The sequence below is a fragment of the Rosa rugosa genome, chromosome 3 (assembly GCF_958449725.1).
Source record: "Rosa rugosa chromosome 3, drRosRugo1.1, whole genome shotgun sequence".
In the NCBI taxonomy this organism is placed as follows: domain Eukaryota; kingdom Viridiplantae; phylum Streptophyta; class Magnoliopsida; order Rosales; family Rosaceae; genus Rosa; species Rosa rugosa.
Genome location: NC_084822.1, coordinates 6,915,566 through 6,933,911, shown reverse-complemented (window position 1 = coordinate 6,933,911; position 18,346 = coordinate 6,915,566). Strand labels below are relative to the sequence as shown.

The window sequence follows — 18,346 nt, the reverse complement described above, 5'->3', positions numbered from 1 at the left end:
CAACTATGGTATTTTGTATTATGGATTAGTGCAACAGGGTCTTGGTGAGGAGACTCCTAATTGTGAGCAGTAGTAATTCAGGCGATGGTGTATCACCCTCTTAATTTAGACGTTCTGGCACTTGTTCTAGTGCTTCTGCTGGTAAATGTTCCCCCTTTTTTTTTTGTCTGGACCTGCTTCATGTTGTTAGTGAAACATATATACAAATGGACAGCAGAGTAGAAATTTACATTTCAGTGTTGATGATCACAGTGGAATGTTATAAATATATCTTCGTTGACCCTTTTCTCTCCTTTTCCATATTTTTCTGCATCTATATGAAGTTGAATTGGAGAAGCAGGTTGAGTTGATTGAACTAGGGTTATTTTGTAATCTATTCATTATATTTGATCAATAAACCTAGCAGAAGCTACCTGGAACGCAGTGAATTTCTTTTGTTCGAATTTCTATATCTTGTGCATCTGAGGGTGTTATATGGAATTACAAAAAGGATTCGTACATAACTGAACTTACACACAACTATGAAACTGATTCACTTTCAATATGGATATGCCTATTTGTGCATAGAAAAATGATACGTGAATCACTTTTTTGGATACCATAACTGAACTTATATACACAAAAAATGAAATTTATTCACTGGCAATGTGGATATGTACATACATAATGTTGCCTCTCTTCAGTTTTATTTATGCTTAAAACACTAAGCATGCATGCTTATTTGAATTCAACTTATTTCCGAAAGCTAAGGAATGACAAACTCGTTTATTGAGGAAACATAGATAATGACTAATCGAGTCCTACAGGTTTTCCTTATCTCAAGAACTTAGTGTCGAACACACATATTTTGCCTAAAAAGTTGCAAATAGTTCTTGAACATTGGAAGGCCATGTGACATTGGATTTCCACTCCACATTAGCTGGGAAAATTGCTGGTTAGTTCTTTCTGTAGAAAGACCGCCATCGAAGAACACATAGTCAATAGGATTGTCACATAGGTCATACTCTTTCGATCTCTGGCCCCTTTCCTCCACAGTTAACGGCTCTGTATGGACCACTTCCACAGCATACCTTCTTCGGTTCCTTGAAACCTTCAAAGGTTTGAGTCACAGAAAGAACATTAATATATAAAACAACTTAGTTTAGTCTGGAGCAAAACAATAGATGATCCAAATGTTGTCTGTACCGTATTTTGGTGGGTTATTCAATTTTTCACTCATGGAAGTATAGAAGTCAAAGTACTAATATCTGAATCCTTTCAGTGATCTCTAGCGCATGGAGGACTTTCAAAATTGCCTTATTGTGTATTTGTGCCATTTCTGTGAGTTCTTCCATGCAAGTTCCTATTTTTCCTGGCTGAAATACTAACAAAGCTGGATGACAACCAATTGGTCCCAAGCTTAGTAACCCAAATTTCTTTCCTTCTTGTATATTTCCTGCCAATTTAAAACACATAAAATGATAACATAACCACCTTGGAAATAAATTTTTTTTTTAAAGAAGAAAAAAAAGAGAGAACAAATGGAATTACTTTGACCACTTGTGCTATTTTATTTAAAGAACAAAGAATTGGGGGGTAATGGGAAATTACTTTGACCACATGTGTTATGTTGCCAACACCATCCCTATGAATTCTTCTTCCGAGTATGAGAATTCCTTGCTGATGTTAAATTGCAGAAGGGTGAAGTAATCATTGCTTCCGATACTGAAAAGGTAGACAGCACTAGAAAGCAATGTCTTGGCTTGTGCATGGCCTAGTTTGTGCCTCAACTGCTTTTCTACATTTTTGCAATAACTAAGCTGAGTTTGAAGGTCTATCACCTGGGATGAAAATGAAAGAAAAATTAATATGATCCTTTTCACTGGGGGATAAGTATAGTTAAGGTATGGGATAAAAAAAAAAAAAGGGTACATAAGTACAAGTATGCCATAAGAGTAATGCAACTTGGATGAAGCAACCATACAAATACCTTAGCCTAAATAATAAAACTCCTACCAAATTTTTAGAATCACAAACCAAGCCCTGATGAGTTTCATTTAGAGCACCAGCTCCCCCAGGTGTAGAGTTCACTCCATAAACATAGTAATTAAACGGGGTTGTAAAGATGATAGAATCAATGGCAAATTTGTCAACTGCAATAATCAATTTTAACTGGTTGTCACCTTACAATAATAGACTATGTTAAGAAAAACAGCACATTTTAGTTACGGCATATGTTACGGATGAAGTCTAGAATTTGACGCCCATCGGTGTATCTCCCGGTGGGATACCCGAAATAAGTTTCTCCATATGGCCAGTAGTTGGCCTGAGCAGTCTTGGTAGTGTTGAAGTAGTTATTTTTTCCGGCATCAAATGGTGAATCCCCAAACACAAACAAAGGTGTGGGCTCCTTTTGAAGAGAAAAGTGAGCAAGGCAATTGCTTGGAATAACAATGCTAGCATAGAAGGACAATTCAGAAATATAACAAAACCTTAAATTTGCCATGTATGGTGATTAAATTACTTTCTGTCGTATGTTAAAATCTCCTTGGTTTGCTAACTATTTATAGATATTCTGTAGTAAACGGACGCGAGGTAAAGAACTCCAATAAACATTAAATATATGGTATACTTTGTTCCTGTTTAAGGACAATCAAAATTGACAGAGAGAGAGAGAGAGTTTCGATTCAGAGAGAATGAGAATTCATGTGTATTTATTCATCTCATACAATAGGGTATTTATAGGAAAACATTGTAGTGTGAATGCTCAAAGAGAAAACCAAAATGATAACAATCTTCATCATGGTTGCAGCTGCATACTTGTCTTTCAATGATGAAATCTGCCATGCTTGTTGCCTCTTGGTATAAAGCATGTCACACAAGTCTTCATACACTCAAGTACCTATGTATACACTCAAGTACTTATTACATGATATAGACATTTATACTATGACTCATATATACAACATGATGAGTCATATATACTACAACACTCCCCCTTGGATATTTCATGTCAATAGTATTGTCTAGGCTGTGCGCTTCGAAGTTGCCTCGTTAAAAACCTTGCCAAGTAATAAAACCCTGTGGGAAAAAACAACCTTGGTCGAAGGAGAAAAAGAGCACAACGCGCATGAGTGTGGAGTAGTAATATCACAGTTTCGGAGATAAGTGGAGTCTTGTTATCAGCATCATAAGTAGGTAATATGTCTACGAGAGGGATGCAATAGAGTTGCTACAACAAAACCTTGCCCGGTAAACCCAGTGGGAAAAACCCGTGGTCGAAGGGAAAAGATGAGCAAAAGCATATATGTTGAATCAAAACATCTTCAGGATGTAGTATAAGTGGGGTGACCATGTTAAAGATGTGCCTCGTTAAAACCTTGCCAGGTAACAAAACCCAGTGGGACAAAATAACCCTGGACGAAAGACAAAAAAGAGTACACGATGGTCAAGTGGGTATGCTTCTGGATACTCCCCCTGATTTCAACATCTCCTTTGTGTCTCCCAAACGTGGTGCTTATCTCGTTGCCTCTTTAAAAACCTTGCCGAGTAATAAAAACCCTGTGGGACAAAAATAACCTCGGTCGAAAGGGAAAAAGAGCACAACACACTCTTCACGTTTTGAGACCATATATGTAGACATCTCCCCCTCTGATTGATCTTTGAGGAGAGTCTGTTATTGCTGATTTTATGCTTGATGTTGTCGCTTTTGATGCAGCCTTGCTTCATTTGTTTTCAAAAATAAGCAGCATTATCTTAAATGCTTGTAGGCTCATCTGTGGTAGACTTCAAACCACAACTGTTCGAACATGCGTAACTATGGATCCAGTCCATATACATTCACGAACTACTTCGTGAAGAGCAATAATCTCTGCATTGTTCGAAGATATAGCGACTAAGGTCTATTCTATAGACCTTCAAGATATCGCGGTCTTACCCATGGTGAACACTTTACCAGTCTGGGAAGGCCTTTGTATGGGTCAACAGATACCAAATATCAGCAAAACCTTCCAAAGACACTTATGTCATTTTGGGGTAGGGATAGAAAACGCAGGCCAGCGTTTGGCGGCGTTTCTGGTGTGTGATGGGTCTGATTCCATCATTTCTTTCTAGGGATAGAATAAGCCCATATCGATCGTACATCTCAAGTATCGAAAGATATCTTTTACACCAATCCAATGGCGTCGCGTTGGCGCAGAGCTATACCTTTTAGCTAACAAGTTTATGTCAAAACGAGATGTCCAGTCTTGTGCATTGAGTTAAGTACAATAATGCGCTTATTCGCACTTCTGCCTCTTGCACATCTTTGTCTGATCATCCTTCAGACGAAGATGATCCTTTTTAGGATCAAGACTACGAACGATCATGGGGTGCTTGAAGGCTTGGCCTTTGTCAAAATGCCTAAGCATCTATCAACACGGTGCTCAAGTTCCAAACTGAGGCATAATCGTGTTCCCCCAAAATCCTTCATCTCAAACTCGGATTTCAAGTGTTCAGCGGTTTCCCTTAACTCTTTAAGGGCTTCTAATGAAGATCATGTCTAACATGAAAACCGCGATAGAATCCGAAACTTGTTATGGAAACGCGCGGGCATATCCCTTCCCAATCAAGTAGTCACTTTTAGCGAGCGTTTCAACTCTATTGCAAACGCGCTCCGTGGTCTAGAGCCACTTGATTTGGGTAACTAAAGTTTCACTATGAACTTTCATGTATATTCCATATCTAGATCCCCATAGAGATACGTAATGACCATATTTATAAGCTGCATGTTCAGTTATTTGGAAACTACCAAACTGACAGGGTAGTGGAGTGCAATGACAACCATTACGAGAGAATATGTCTCATCGTAGTCAATTCCAGGGCGTTTTGTGAGAAGCCTTGCGCCATAAGGCGAGATTGCCATCTCTTTTTCTCAACACGCTTTCTAACGAAGACCCATTAGTCAATAGGTTTTATGTAAGAAGGTGTTGGCATCACTGGCTGAACGACCTTCCTCTTCGTTAGAGAATCTTACTTAACCTGGATCGCATCTTTTCATTTAGGCCAAATTTCTCTACGTTGGTATTCATGCTTCAACAGAGCGTGGTTCGATATCATCGGTCTCAACAAACTTATGCGCAACAGAATGCGCAACTACATCATCAATTATGATGGAGTTTCTATTCCACGTCTCATGTACACTAGTGTAATTTTCATAGAGCTCTATATTCTCAGGAATAGGTTCTGACGTTGAGGCGTCCCCCAACGATAACCATAATCCAGAAGATACTCATGAGACGGATCTTTGAGTGTCGATGATCTAAGGATGCCAAAATATCCTTCGAATCCACGGGCTTCCCACGCATCCTAGCTGGGGCCATGGCCTGTAACGCCAGAGTGCCACTTTCTATGACGTTGGCGCCTTGCCTACCTCTGTGTAGGGTGGCGCTACGTCCTCTTATAGGGACGTCCTTCCTTGCAGGCATTTGTGCAGCAAATGTGTGTGATCTCGTCACTTTAATAGGGATCGAGATGAGACATAGTGGGGACAGACCAAGACAATTCCTGTCGTTCCTGCTGAACATTCGTGTTCTTATCTCCCCCTAACGACGGGAAGACTGTCTCATCAAAGTGACATCCGTAAATCAGACGGTAAGGAGATCGCCTTGCAAGGGCATTAAGTGGCGGACGATTGTTGGAATCTCAATTCCAACTAAGTTGCGCACTTGTTTTTAAGGACCTACCATAGGCGCTGTGGCGGCGCAATTGGCACATAAATGGCTCACATTGGCACATAAATGACTCACTCGAATGTGCGTAAGTACAAAATATTTGTACCCAGTCACTAGCTGTAACGTAGGGATACATTGAGTGGCGGTAGGTCATAGAGGAATTAGCATAGTTGTATGCGATATTGCATCACCCCAAGCGGATATAAAGAGATTGGTGCGCATCGCCAATGTCTGAACTACCATCGTAGTTATTTCCACGAGACCATTTAGGTGTGTATATGGGAATGTGATGTCCAACATCACTCCCTTTGCAATAACCATCGAAAATCTTCGATGTATACTCACTAGCATAGTCAAAATCCAATTGACTAAATAGGATGATCCGGGGAGTGAGCCCGTTGTCATATTATATGTGCTATGAGTATAGCATAAGCAGCTTTTATAGATGGACAATGGCACAACACGTGATTAGTGTGTTTGCATGTCAACCAACATCATGAGATATTTAAACGTCCGCAAGTTGGTTGAATAGGTCCACAAATATCACCTTGGATTCTTTGCAAGAATGGTATATTTTCTTTAGTGTCCTTTGTATAGGATGGTCTCAATCCTATTTTTGCTAAATAGCAAGCTTTGCAAAACAAATGATATCTTTTAGAAGTAACTCTTTGGACCAATCTTTGGTTCGTACTTCTTTTCGTTGTGAAGAATGGATGTCCGTGTGAAGTTTTTAATATACGGAGCATCATATCACAACCTGGATATCTCAAACGTTCTTGCCAAAGCCTATATATGTGTCAGAATCCCATAAGTCATCTCTTATGACATGGTTTGATTCAATGACTTGAATAGTGGCTGCGTACAACCCACTAGAGCGACACATAAGTTTTTCTAATACTCGTTTATGTCCGTAGTCATTAGAGGTAATGCAAAGGAATTCTTGTCCATTCTCACAATGTGTTTCCACATGAAAACCATTGGCTCTTATACCTTTCAAATAATAAAGTTCGGAATTTAACACATGTCCATGACATTGAATAATAATGTGACACTTTATTAATAAGGAAAATAACCAATGATTACATCAAAGTTTTCCCAAAGTCTATTCCATAATAGAATCAAATTTTTAGACAAATTGTAGTTTACTCAATCCGTTTGGTAACTCCAATGAAATATGACCAGGAAAGTAGAGAGATGTTGGTGGAGCGAGGCTCGCTTAAGTACCCCGATCTCAATTACTTTCCTAGACATCATACTACATTGGATGCGCCACATGAGAAAGAGTTTTAATACAATTGTCATTTGACTAAGGCACATTTGCCATTATTGGAAAATAGAAAGGACTATTCTAATCAAAGTCTGCGGCATCCTCGTGCTCTTTATCTGCAGCTTTGAAGTCCTCAGTGGTGAGAGTGATATCTTCACCATCTTCATCTTCAGCAAGATTGATATCTTCATCTTCAACAAGATTTATATCTTCATCTTCAGCAAGATTGGTTTCTTGCTCTCTTAATTGCCTATACTCCTTGTAGCTTGCAGCTAGTTGGGTACTTGCATGGCATTGCTTGAACCAATGCTCAATTGATCCACATCGTTGTGGATATTGCCAAAGCGCTCTTCTAGCGCTACCCATAGGTCTCTTGCATCCTTGATCGACATGTACTCTAATCTGAGAGATTTATCCATGTGGCGTCGCATCAAGATAAGTGCTTGAGCATGCTTTGTGGGTGTTCGTTGGAACACAAGGCCCTGGTCAGGTGCCTGGATTATGGGCAATATCCCACTCGCAGTGAGATGGTTCTCACCGTCGGTTAACCAGCCATGGTATTCCGAGCCTGTTGAGTCAAGCATTGGAAAGTCGAGTCTAGGTTCATTCGACATCCTGAAAAATAAGAAGAGAAGATATATTAGTTTCGGAGTTTAAACTTCCACGAAAACTAAAATAATAAGATTTCCGAGCTATGCTACCAAAAAATCAATTTCCAAGAATATTTGGATTTAGACCAAACAATGATGTTTGCGGACGCTCTTAGTCCGAATATTATGAACACTCTTAGTTCATTGATTTACGAGCACTCTTAGTTCGTTTAGCGTGAATCCCCACGATTTCGCTTTAAGTCCATAAATTGATGTTTTGTGGACGCTCTTAGTCCGATTATTATGAACACTCTTAGTTCATTGATTACGAACGCTCTTAGTTCGTTTAGCGTGAATCTCCACGATTCTGCTTTTAGTTGATAAATTGATACTTGCGGACGCTCTTAGTCCGAATATTATGAACACTCTTAGTTCATAGATTACGAATGCTCTTAGTTCGTTTAGCGTGAATTTCTATAATTCCGCTTTTTGATTACAAGTCCCTGAAAAGAAGAGAAAAAGGAATACAAACTCAAAACAGGAACTTTAATCTTTAAAACTTACTTGTTGAAATTCGGAGCAAATTTGCTTCTGAACAGATCGCACTTCAAATGTTATACAGGTCTCAAAACAGCTCCAACAGGGCTGAAATTTGGAGATAAGATATAAGAGACAGAGATTAACAACTTTGAAGAAAAAATGATTTTGATTAGATGTCCCGAAAAGGACGTTTCTTGGCGTGCAAGCAGGTTGATCTGGGCCGGTTCCGGCGATTCTGAGGCCGGTTCTGGGCTTCTGGGATCAATGGCTTTGATATGAGATAGGTTTTGGAGGTTTTTTGTAGTTTTGGAAAAATGACTTCGATTGATGATGAACTCTACTCTTGTCAATTTTCGATTCTAATTCTAGAGCAACTTCGTGCTGATAACGTGTTTAAGGACAATCAAAATTGACAGAGAGAGAGAGAGAGTTTCGATTCAGAGAGAATGAGAATTCATGTGTATTTATTCATCTCATACAATAGGGTATTTATAGGAAAACATTGTAGTGTGAATGCTCAAAGAGAAAACCAAAATGATAACAATCTTCATCATGGTTGCAGCTGCATACTTGTCTTTCAATGATGAAATCTGCCATGCTTGTTGCCTCTTGGTATAAAGCATGTCACACAAGTCTTCATACACTCAAGTACCTATGTATACACTCAAGTACTTATTACATGATATAGACATTTATACTATGACTCATATATACAACATGATGAGTCATATATACTACAACAGTTCCAAAGTTGTTGTGCTTTATTATTGAAAACAATATTGAATGAGTAACAATCAAACCCTAGACCTCTGGCGCAACAACTGGATCCCAAGGTACCCATCCTTTAACCTTCATGGCCATATGCCCGGTTTCTGCCCCATTTACAACAGTCTCCACGCTCATAGATAGAGACTCTCAAACCTGGAATTCGGCCTCCATCATTCCTCTTCTTCCTCATGCTGCTAATATTACTGCCATCCAAGACACTCCTTTTGGTTCTTCTCAACATACAGAGTGACCTCCTCATCTGGTCGGATTCTACTACGGGTGACTATACAGTGAAATCAGGCTTTCACTTTCTTAGTTCGTAATCTTCTTCCTCGCTCACAGCTCATCCCCACCAATCTCACTGTATTGATAAGAAGATCTGATTCTGGTTATGGAAGGTTCATGCCCCACCCAGAGTTAAATTCTTTCTCTGGCAGGCTGTTTCCAATGCTCTGGCTACAAACTTTAATCGTCATCGAAGACATTTGGCTGCTTCTCCTCTGTGTCCTATCTGTAACTCTCATCCGGAACGCTCAGAACATGCTTTGCTTCTGTGCCCCTGGGTTCTACAATCTTTGGTTTGCTCGTCCTCTGTCTTATCGAGTTAGTGTGCAGACAATTACGACTTTTGATCATTGATTGCTGACTATTCTTGATTATCAGACTTTTAGTGCAGATGCTCACTTTAGCTCTCATGTTCCCTTCTTATTCTGGTACATATGGAAGGCTAGATGCAATTGTGTTTTTAAACACGTCCCTCCGGACCCTATTTCTGTTGCTTCTCAAGCCTTTGCTGCATTTACGGAGTACCTAATATATGGTGTGCAAGGTTGTATTTTTCTGCATCAATATATGAAGCTCTCTCTCTTTTCTGGGTTTTTGATCATCTTCTTCAATCTTCCTTACAATTCTATCAATGCTCTCCTGAGGTGAGAAATATAGGTCTCCAAAGTTGATTGATATTTCTGACATAAAACTGCTTAGCATGAAATAAAAAAAAACTTGAGGAAGAACTTGGCAACCTAAGATTTAGCCCCCCTCAATTTAATTTTCTGGTTCCGTCCCTGCTAATGATCCCTCCCAATTTGTCTCCTCATCGCAATCTGCAACATCATTCAACTTCTTCTCAAGTAACCCACTGGAAAGCTCCTCCTCCTGGATCTTTCAAGATAAATACCGATGCGGCTTGGGACTTGTCTTCTGACTCTTCTCTTCGATGTGGTATATCAGCCATTGCTCGTGACTCAAATGGTTCCTTCATAGGAGGTCTGTCAAAAAGTGATTCTGCTCTGCAGAAGCCTCGGCTCTTTAGCTTGGTCTCAGCCTAGCCTCTTCCATGTCTCTTTCTTCTTTTCAGCTGGAATCGGACTGTTTGGCTTTGATTTCTACTCTTTTAAATCCTCTGTTGGCGTTTGATTGGACTGCTTCGCACCTTGTGTTAAGGATTCGAGCTCGAGGTTCTCTCTTCAACCGTGTAAACTGGCTTTGGACCAGTAGAAAAGCTAATGCTGCTGCAGACTATGCAGCTTCTATGGCTTCGCACAGGGTGTACCCGGAAGATTGGTCTTCCAATCCCCCTCCCTCCCTAATGCGCATTCTCCTTTTTGATGCTGCAGGTCCTCCCCCTTGATTCTGTTCAGTTGCTGGGTTCTTCTGTTAGCTAGTTTCATGTTTTGTCTGCTGTTTGTTTTGTTCTTTTGAGCTTAATTTGTCTCTGTTTCTTTGTATTTGTATCATTACGACCAAAAAAAAAAAAAACAATCAAAATCAAAATCATTTACCTTCGGACCTCCCGCTCTGTTTCAGTTGTGTTTCTATTAATAATTATATCATAATAAATTGATGGAGGAGTAATAAGTCTCTACATTTAGCATGCAGTACTTCAGAGGGCCAGTATTCCATTAGTTTGATAACGTTTATATTTTTTTTATTGCAATCCCCACGTTGCAAAATCAGACAAGTTATGGATTTAATGAAAATTATCTCAATTTTGAATAACAATATTATTAACTGCCAACGTAAATGATCCTTAGTGTGGAATTTTCTGGAACGTTCCAGCCTATTAGTGTGCTCAGTTTTGTATTGTTTTCTTTGTTCTTCTCAAAGGCTTGGCTTGGTTTGGTCCTCCAGCCTTATGTAATACTTGTTTTTCATCTAATAAATCTTCAAGGTAGGACAAGGAGCTGGTCCTGACCTTGCTTTCTTAAACAAAAAAACAAAATCTGCCAACGTAAATGATTAATTGAGAAATATAAAAGGTTCATGTCTTCATCATTTCATGCTTCCACTTATGACTGATGCAAAGAGCCTTTCCTTTAAGTAGCTAGACGCCTTGAACGCTGCTTAGGAGTCTAAATTCGAAGCTCTTGGCTGCAGCCTCTCTTTCTTCTTCATTTCTTTTTGTGGCCGGATTAGAATGTTACACAAACATATGCATGTCCAGTATAATGGATTTCTGTCGGCAAAAATCTCCTATATATGATTATACTTCTACCAATGAAATTTCGTCGGCTAAAGGATTTTGGCATGGAGAATTAGTCGTATAAAGAATTCTAAAAACGAATTTTCGTTGGCAAATATATTCCCATTATTAAACTGAAAACTCTTTTTTTTTTTTTTTAAATGTAACATGCATCGGGAAAGGTCATTCATTGGAATTCAGGCCTACATTTTTGTATATACAGAACATGCGTTAAATTACAAGTGAAAAACAGGAACTCAAGCGAGATTCAAGCAATCTTTACTGGCAAGATTGAGCTACTTCTAAAGAAATATTCAAAGAAACTTCGAAAAAGGAAAATAAGAAAACTTCTAGCAGATTCAAAAGATGTCTCTTCAAATAACTTAATCCTAGTACTGTAATACGTTGACCTTGCGAGACATCTTGGATATACAATATTAAAGAGGAATATAAACAGAGAATGTACAAACCGTAAAAATATGATGGGAAAAGAATTGAAATCTCATATTGTTCTTATTGCTTGCTTCTTGGCTTGAGAAGCTAAATTATAATGTTACTGTTTTTTACTATTGGAATTTTGGCCGGCTAGTTCCATGTTCAGAAACACAGAAACCGCAGTTGCTTGACAAGTAGTTCTGGCTATTCGAGAACGTTAAACACTACTGGACTGGGCACTTGGATACAACATAGACTATAATTGTCACGCCCCGAATTTTGAATAATCAATTCAAATCCGAAACATGAATAATAACAAATTACAACTAACATCCTGAATTTTTTTCTCACAAACAACCACACTTCACAACTCTCAAATTTACAATAACCCAAATCCTCAAGTTATTTATTACAGCACACTCCCACCAAATCAAATTGTAAGGCTCAAATGAGCTTAACTCGCCTCACTATTACAATTGCTGTAAAACTATAACCATTGCTCTAACCGCACGATCACCGTCCTGGTTCTCCTGTCCTGTAGGATTACCCGCTACACAATTTGAATAGTGTACCGGGAGTTGCAACAACACAAAACCCGGTAAGCTTTTTACAGCCAGTATGAGTAAACAAGAAAGAACTGTTGATTTATTAAATTACAATTCAAGTAAAATTCAACAGTATTACGTCTGCAAAGAGACATCAAACCACTCATGGAAAACCACAAGGAATACATTTTCACAATCCTCAAATCACAATACACCACACTGGTCCTGCAAACACCCAACCCACATAACACCACTCTGGTCCATCCCAATAACACGTTAGAGCTCTAACTGCCTCGTTACCTCTGACACCTTGGCCTAGGGTCAAGCAACGGCAAAAATACTTCGGTTAACACTATAACCGTCGCGCTTTGGACATCCCCGTCCTCAGCACCATATACTTCGGTTAATAATAAACCGTCGCACTTTGGACATCCCCGTCCTCGGTACACAACTTCGGTTAATAATAAACCGTCGCACTTTGGACATCCCCGTCCTCAGTACACAACTTCGGTTAATAATAAACCGTCGCACTTTGGACATCCCCGTCCTCAGTACACAAACACTCCGGTTATCCATAACCGTCAAACTTCGGACACCTCGTCCTCAGAATCCTACATTCTCCAACTCTATACATACTCCAATGTAAATCATGAATATTAACAAGCACTCATCAATCATGATCATCACATATAAATATGATAAGTCAAATTTCAATTCATAGTATTTTAATCATCCCAAATTCCACACTCTTCAATGTCACACCATTCCACATATAATCACGTAAATATATATATACGTAATCACCCACTCAGGAATGACCACTAATACCAACTATAGTTCACACAAGAAAATCGTGAAATTCATTTTGTATAATTAAAACCATTTTACTTACCTATGGACCGTAATTGATCAAGTCCATATGATTTTAAAACAAATATTTATTCCATAAATATTTTCACACAATTACGACAAAATAAGGTAAATAAATTTATTCGGTTCGTAATATGAACCACGTGAGGTTTACTCACCTCTAAATTCCCGCTGCGTCTTCTTAACAGCTCAAAAACAACGATCCGAAATCGTTCACCAATCAATCCATCAACCACCTAGTCAAACACGATCTTAACTTAGAAATCATTCATAGACCACACATATACAGAAATCCAACGGTCGGATTCTAATTTAATGATGATCCAACGGTCAGATCAAATTTATATGATGATCCAACGGTCGGATCCTCACGGATCGCCCTTAGGATCATCCTCCAAAATTATCACGAAGATCCAACGGTCAGATCTTCCTGAATCGCCCTTACTAACATCTCCACAAAATTATATGAAAATCCGACGGTCGGATTCTCACGAATCGCCTTCCGAATCACTATTTCTCAATTATACGAAGATCCAACGGTCGGATCTTCGCCCGTGACCTCACAAAGTCACCGGGACAGTCATACGATCAACATACTAAAATTTGAAGTAAAACCGATGGTCTGATCTTCGCAGATCGTAAACCGAAGATAAAACGTAAAAACCGTAAATAGTAACGTAAAAACGTAAATCCACTATTTACCAACTTTTTCTAACATAACCTTGTAATATATCAAAACGCTCGTATGGATGCATAGATCACCGTCCAGATAATATAAACTCAAAATATGGTCCGACGCGCCGCCACATGCGGAGGTCAGACGGCGGTCAACGCGGCGGTCAACGCCGGCCAACCACCTCAGATGCTAAAGTGACCAACTACAAACTGGTTCAAAATGAAAGGGTGGTCGACTTCCATACCTGGAGCTAAGTCTGGTTTGGCCTAGATCGTCCTAGATCAAGCGTTGAAGTTGGATTAATCTCGTGCGTCTGATCAGATTCCAGATTGAATCAGGGACGTCGAAATTTTCAACTCGTGATCTTTCACTCCACACTCCAAATCGTCAAGCAAGGAGGATATGAGGATGATCAGGGGAAGGAGGAGATCACAAAAATGGGGAGGATCGGCCCGTGCAACGCCGGAAAAGTGGTTTTCCGGTCGGGTCGGGTTCTAGCTTCGGGGGGGCTTCGATCCACTTCTGGGGGCAGCGGCGGAGCAAGATGACACCACCAGGCGACTGAGCGTGCGGCGGCGAGTTCGGGAGGCGCCGGGTCCTGAGCCAGAGGACGCCGGAGGCGGCAGAAAATCCGGGTCGGGTCAGCTGGTACCCGACGGTTCTGAGGAGAGAGAACGGAGGGTTTCGGGGACCGTTCAGCAAAAAGAATAAAATTTCGTCCTCAAATGAAATTTCTGATTTTTTTTTCGATATTTATAGAAAATTCCCAATTTTCAAATATTCATAACTTAATCATACGAACTCCGAATATTGCGTTCCACATGTCCACGAACTCGTATCGACGAGCTCTACAACTTTCATGAAGGAAGTTTTCCCAAATTTTGAACGTATAAAAAGTCAACTTTGTTGACCCCCTAAAAACGTTCGTTTTCGAAAATTAAATCGTTCGAACTAATTCCACAACTTTTCCAAGCTTCGTACTCGCTCCTATTATCGTGAAATCATTTCTAAAAATCCACGGAATTTAATTTGGATTTTTCGGGGTATTACAATCTACCCTCCTTAAAGAAATTTCGTCCCGAAATTTAAGCGTAAGTCAATTCCTCTCGATTAAGGTTGACCTAACTATAGAATCTCCATCTTTTCCAAATCTGTAGTAATCTACAAAGCCTCAGCCCTTTGTATAAAAATACATTCCTATGGCCACTAAATCCTTTCATCACAAACGTAAACTCACAACACAACTGCTCAACATCACTCCACATCACATACACAAAATCGTCACATGGATCATCTCATAGATCCTCACATAGATCTTCACATAGATCATCACATAGATCTTCACATAGATCATCACTCTGTACTGGCATACAAGCACAGTAAACACTCCCACAAAGTGTTTCGCTACTCAATTAGCATCACGGTAAATCTCCGTAGTAAAACTTAAGCATGCACCACTCTTCACAACCATAGAGATGCATCACTCAAAACAAATCATCCCCAAAAGCACGCTAATAAATTATGTCATCCAATGATGATGACTTGGGCTTGCTCAATCCTTGGGTTAAGCACTAGGGCTGGCCAATTGGGCCTGAAGAAATCGGACCATCCACATTCGAACCGGCCCAAACCACTTTGGGTTTAACATTTGGGCCTACTATTCGGGCCGAACGATTGGGCTTAACATTTGGGCCTACCAATCGGGCCGAACAATTGGGCTTACTATTTGGGCTTACTATTTGGGCCTACCAATCGGCCCACCAACTTCCAGCTCGGCTACGGTATGAAATTGTACATATCGTATATACGTATACATACCGTACAGACCGTATATACGTATGCATACCGTACAACTGTATATACGTATGCATACCGTACAGACCGTATATACGTATGTATACCATACATACCGTATATACGTCCGTATATCAAGCATATACGAGATCCAAAAATATTTGTAAGAGGTAAGGTTCGAACTCCCGACCTCGAACACGAAGGTTTTGCTCCCAACCACTGAAGCAAGAGCTGCCTTCATTAATATATGCTCACGTGTTATATTTATTATGTCATAAGTGACATAAATAAAATAACGGGGAAGGCAAGGTTCGAAACCTCAACCTGCCGCACGAAACCTTTGTCCCCCAACCACTGGAGCACAAGTTGTGCTTAATAAAATGTGTACAAATTTTATACTTATTATGTCATAAACGAACATAATAAAAATAAACGAGAGGCGAGGTTCGAACCTCAGACCTCTTGTACACGAACTTTACACTCAACCACTCGAGCACGGCTGCTCACGTTATTATTCATACCAATCCTTTTATTTAAACCAACTGTTTCAACAATTCGGCCCAAAACATCCAAGACTGTTGCAGAAACCCAGCCCAACGTATCCAAAACTGTTACAGAAATCCGGCCCAACTCATCCAAAACTGTTTCAGAAATCCGGCCCAACTCATCCAAAACTGTTTCTGAAACTCGGCCCATCAGGCCTCCACCCACAGCTACAGTGATGCCTTGATTCGAGACAGGCCCAAGTACGGCCCACTTGTGTCACGGCTTATCCCTTCCGTGATTTACGGCAGTCAAATCTGCTTTCGGCTACAGCTGTCTGCCACAGCGCCTCGAGATTCCCTCGGTCCCCTTACACGCTCAACACGCGCCAACAACTTTTCCTGGTTTCGGGGCGACTTTAATCCAACGCGTGGATTCAAATTCTGAGATCGTTCATCCAACGGTGGAGATCTGCTCACCTTGTTCTATAAATAGGTGCATTCTGGAGACGCGACTGTTCACTCCAAAGGAAAAGAAATTTTCTTCCGAGCTCAAGCCTTTCTCTCTCAACTCTTCAGCCTTTCTCTTCTCAAATCCCCAGTTTTTTTCACTCTCAAATCTTCAATCCTTCTCTCTCAGATCTTTTCTTCCATTTGAAGATTCGATCTCTTCTTTCCTCTGAACTTTCAGATCTCCAATACCCCTTCATCGACCTTAATCCTTCTAAGGTCAATCTCCCACAAACACTCAACAACTTCGTTCTTCAATTTACACTTCCTCTCAACTCATCACCATGGAACCACGAACTCTGCAACTAATGGAGCTACAAACCCAGCAACAAATCGAGGATGGAGGAAACAACCAAGCAGCCGGGAGTAGTGCCAACACAGATTTCTGGCGAAGCCGTGCCAGGTGGGTTCCTACTCCAGATCAAATAAGGATCCTCAGGAATCTTTACTACGACAAGGGAGTTAAGACCCCAACTACAGAGCAGATTCACGAGATCTGTCTCCAGCTGCAACAGTATGGACAGGTTGAGGGCAAGAACATTTATTTTTGGTTCCAGAATGTCAGGGCTCGAGAGAAGCAGATGAAGAGGTGCAATCAGGCTGCTCAAGTGCCCATGGGAACTAGTTCTCCTGGTACTGGTGGATCCATTGATCTCAATTTTGGGTCCACTGGTTCTACTGGTGCTGGTGGATCCATCGACATCAATTTTGGGCCAGCTGGTGGATCCATTGACATCAATTTTGGGTCCACTAGTTCTACTGATGATGGTAGATCCATTGATCTCAACTTTGGTTCCACCTATTCTACTGGTAATGAAGGATTTCTTGATTTAAATTTTGTTTCATATTCTTCCTCACACTTCAACACTAATACCAGTACAACTCTTTTGGCACAACAGGAGGACAAACATCCCTGCAACAACGAGGAGGAGATCACCAGGAGGTTGAAACTCTTCCTCTGTTCCCCGTGCACGGCGAGGACGTCTTTGGTAACCCGAAGACTACTTCTGAGGAAGGTAGCGCATTTGGTTACTATTCTGGTGGCTCAGGCGGTTACAACAGTGGCTCTAACGTTTCTCTTGAGCTCAGCCTCAACCCATCCGGAGCTACCAATTAGGCTTAGTATAGCGTAGTTCCAATTTCCTTTTTGTAATATTAAATCAATAAGATGGTGTGCATGTTTTCTTTTCTTTTTGTTTAACCAACAACAACACCAAGGATCGAACCTTGGTCACCCAATACTATTTTCAAAACCATAAACAACTCTACTGCACACATCAATCATAATGATTTATCACAAACAATCAATTAAGTTGCACAGGGGTCTAGCTAGCATCCTTAGAGTCAAACCAAACACAACAATTTTGTCGTTAGAATTAGGGTTTAATAAAGCTAAACACATCCTGAGTTAGCTAGGAAAAACCCACATCCTTAGAGTTACTCATACAAATCTTATAAAATCTCAACCATTTCCTCTATTAATTTCTCCATTAAACTTACCACAATTCATACCCTATGAATTTACGATTTAGAAACCGAATCAAACTCCATATCGCATAGTAATTCACTTGAACCACTATGGATACCCAACAATGTCACTACAATCAATACCCAAAATTGCACTTAACCATTTCTCCTAAAATCCATCACCACAGAAACACACCCTCATCTAATAACATTTACAGAGAGTTGACTCTAAATCTCCCCATTAATTACCG

General features: G+C 40.1%; 1 protein-coding gene across 1 annotated transcript; it reads right to left on the bottom strand.

The window, feature by feature from the left end:
* Nucleotides 1–1,604: 1,604 nt before the first annotated feature.
* Nucleotides 1,605–2,485, bottom strand: LOC133737112 (GDSL esterase/lipase 1-like). Its single transcript, XM_062164734.1, has 3 exons — nt 2,221–2,485; nt 2,017–2,132; nt 1,605–1,820 (listed from the first exon to the last, which is right to left on the bottom strand). Exons 1-3 carry the CDS (start codon nt 2,483–2,485, stop codon nt 1,605–1,607), a joined length of 597 nt encoding a protein of 198 aa, XP_062020718.1.
* Nucleotides 2,486–18,346: the final 15,861 nt, after the last annotated feature.

Coding starts and splice junctions, on each gene's coding strand:
- LOC133737112 (XM_062164734.1), bottom strand. CDS start 2,485: ATGGCAAATTTAAGGTTTTGTTATATTTCTGAATTGTCCTTCTATGCT. Junction 2,133..2,220: donor TCAAATTCTAGACTTCATCC/GTAACATATGCC, acceptor TGATTATTGCAG/TTGACAAATTTGCCATTGAT. Junction 1,821..2,016: donor ATGAAACTCATCAGGGCTTG/GTTTGTGATTCT, acceptor TTTTCATCCCAG/GTGATAGACCTTCAAACTCA.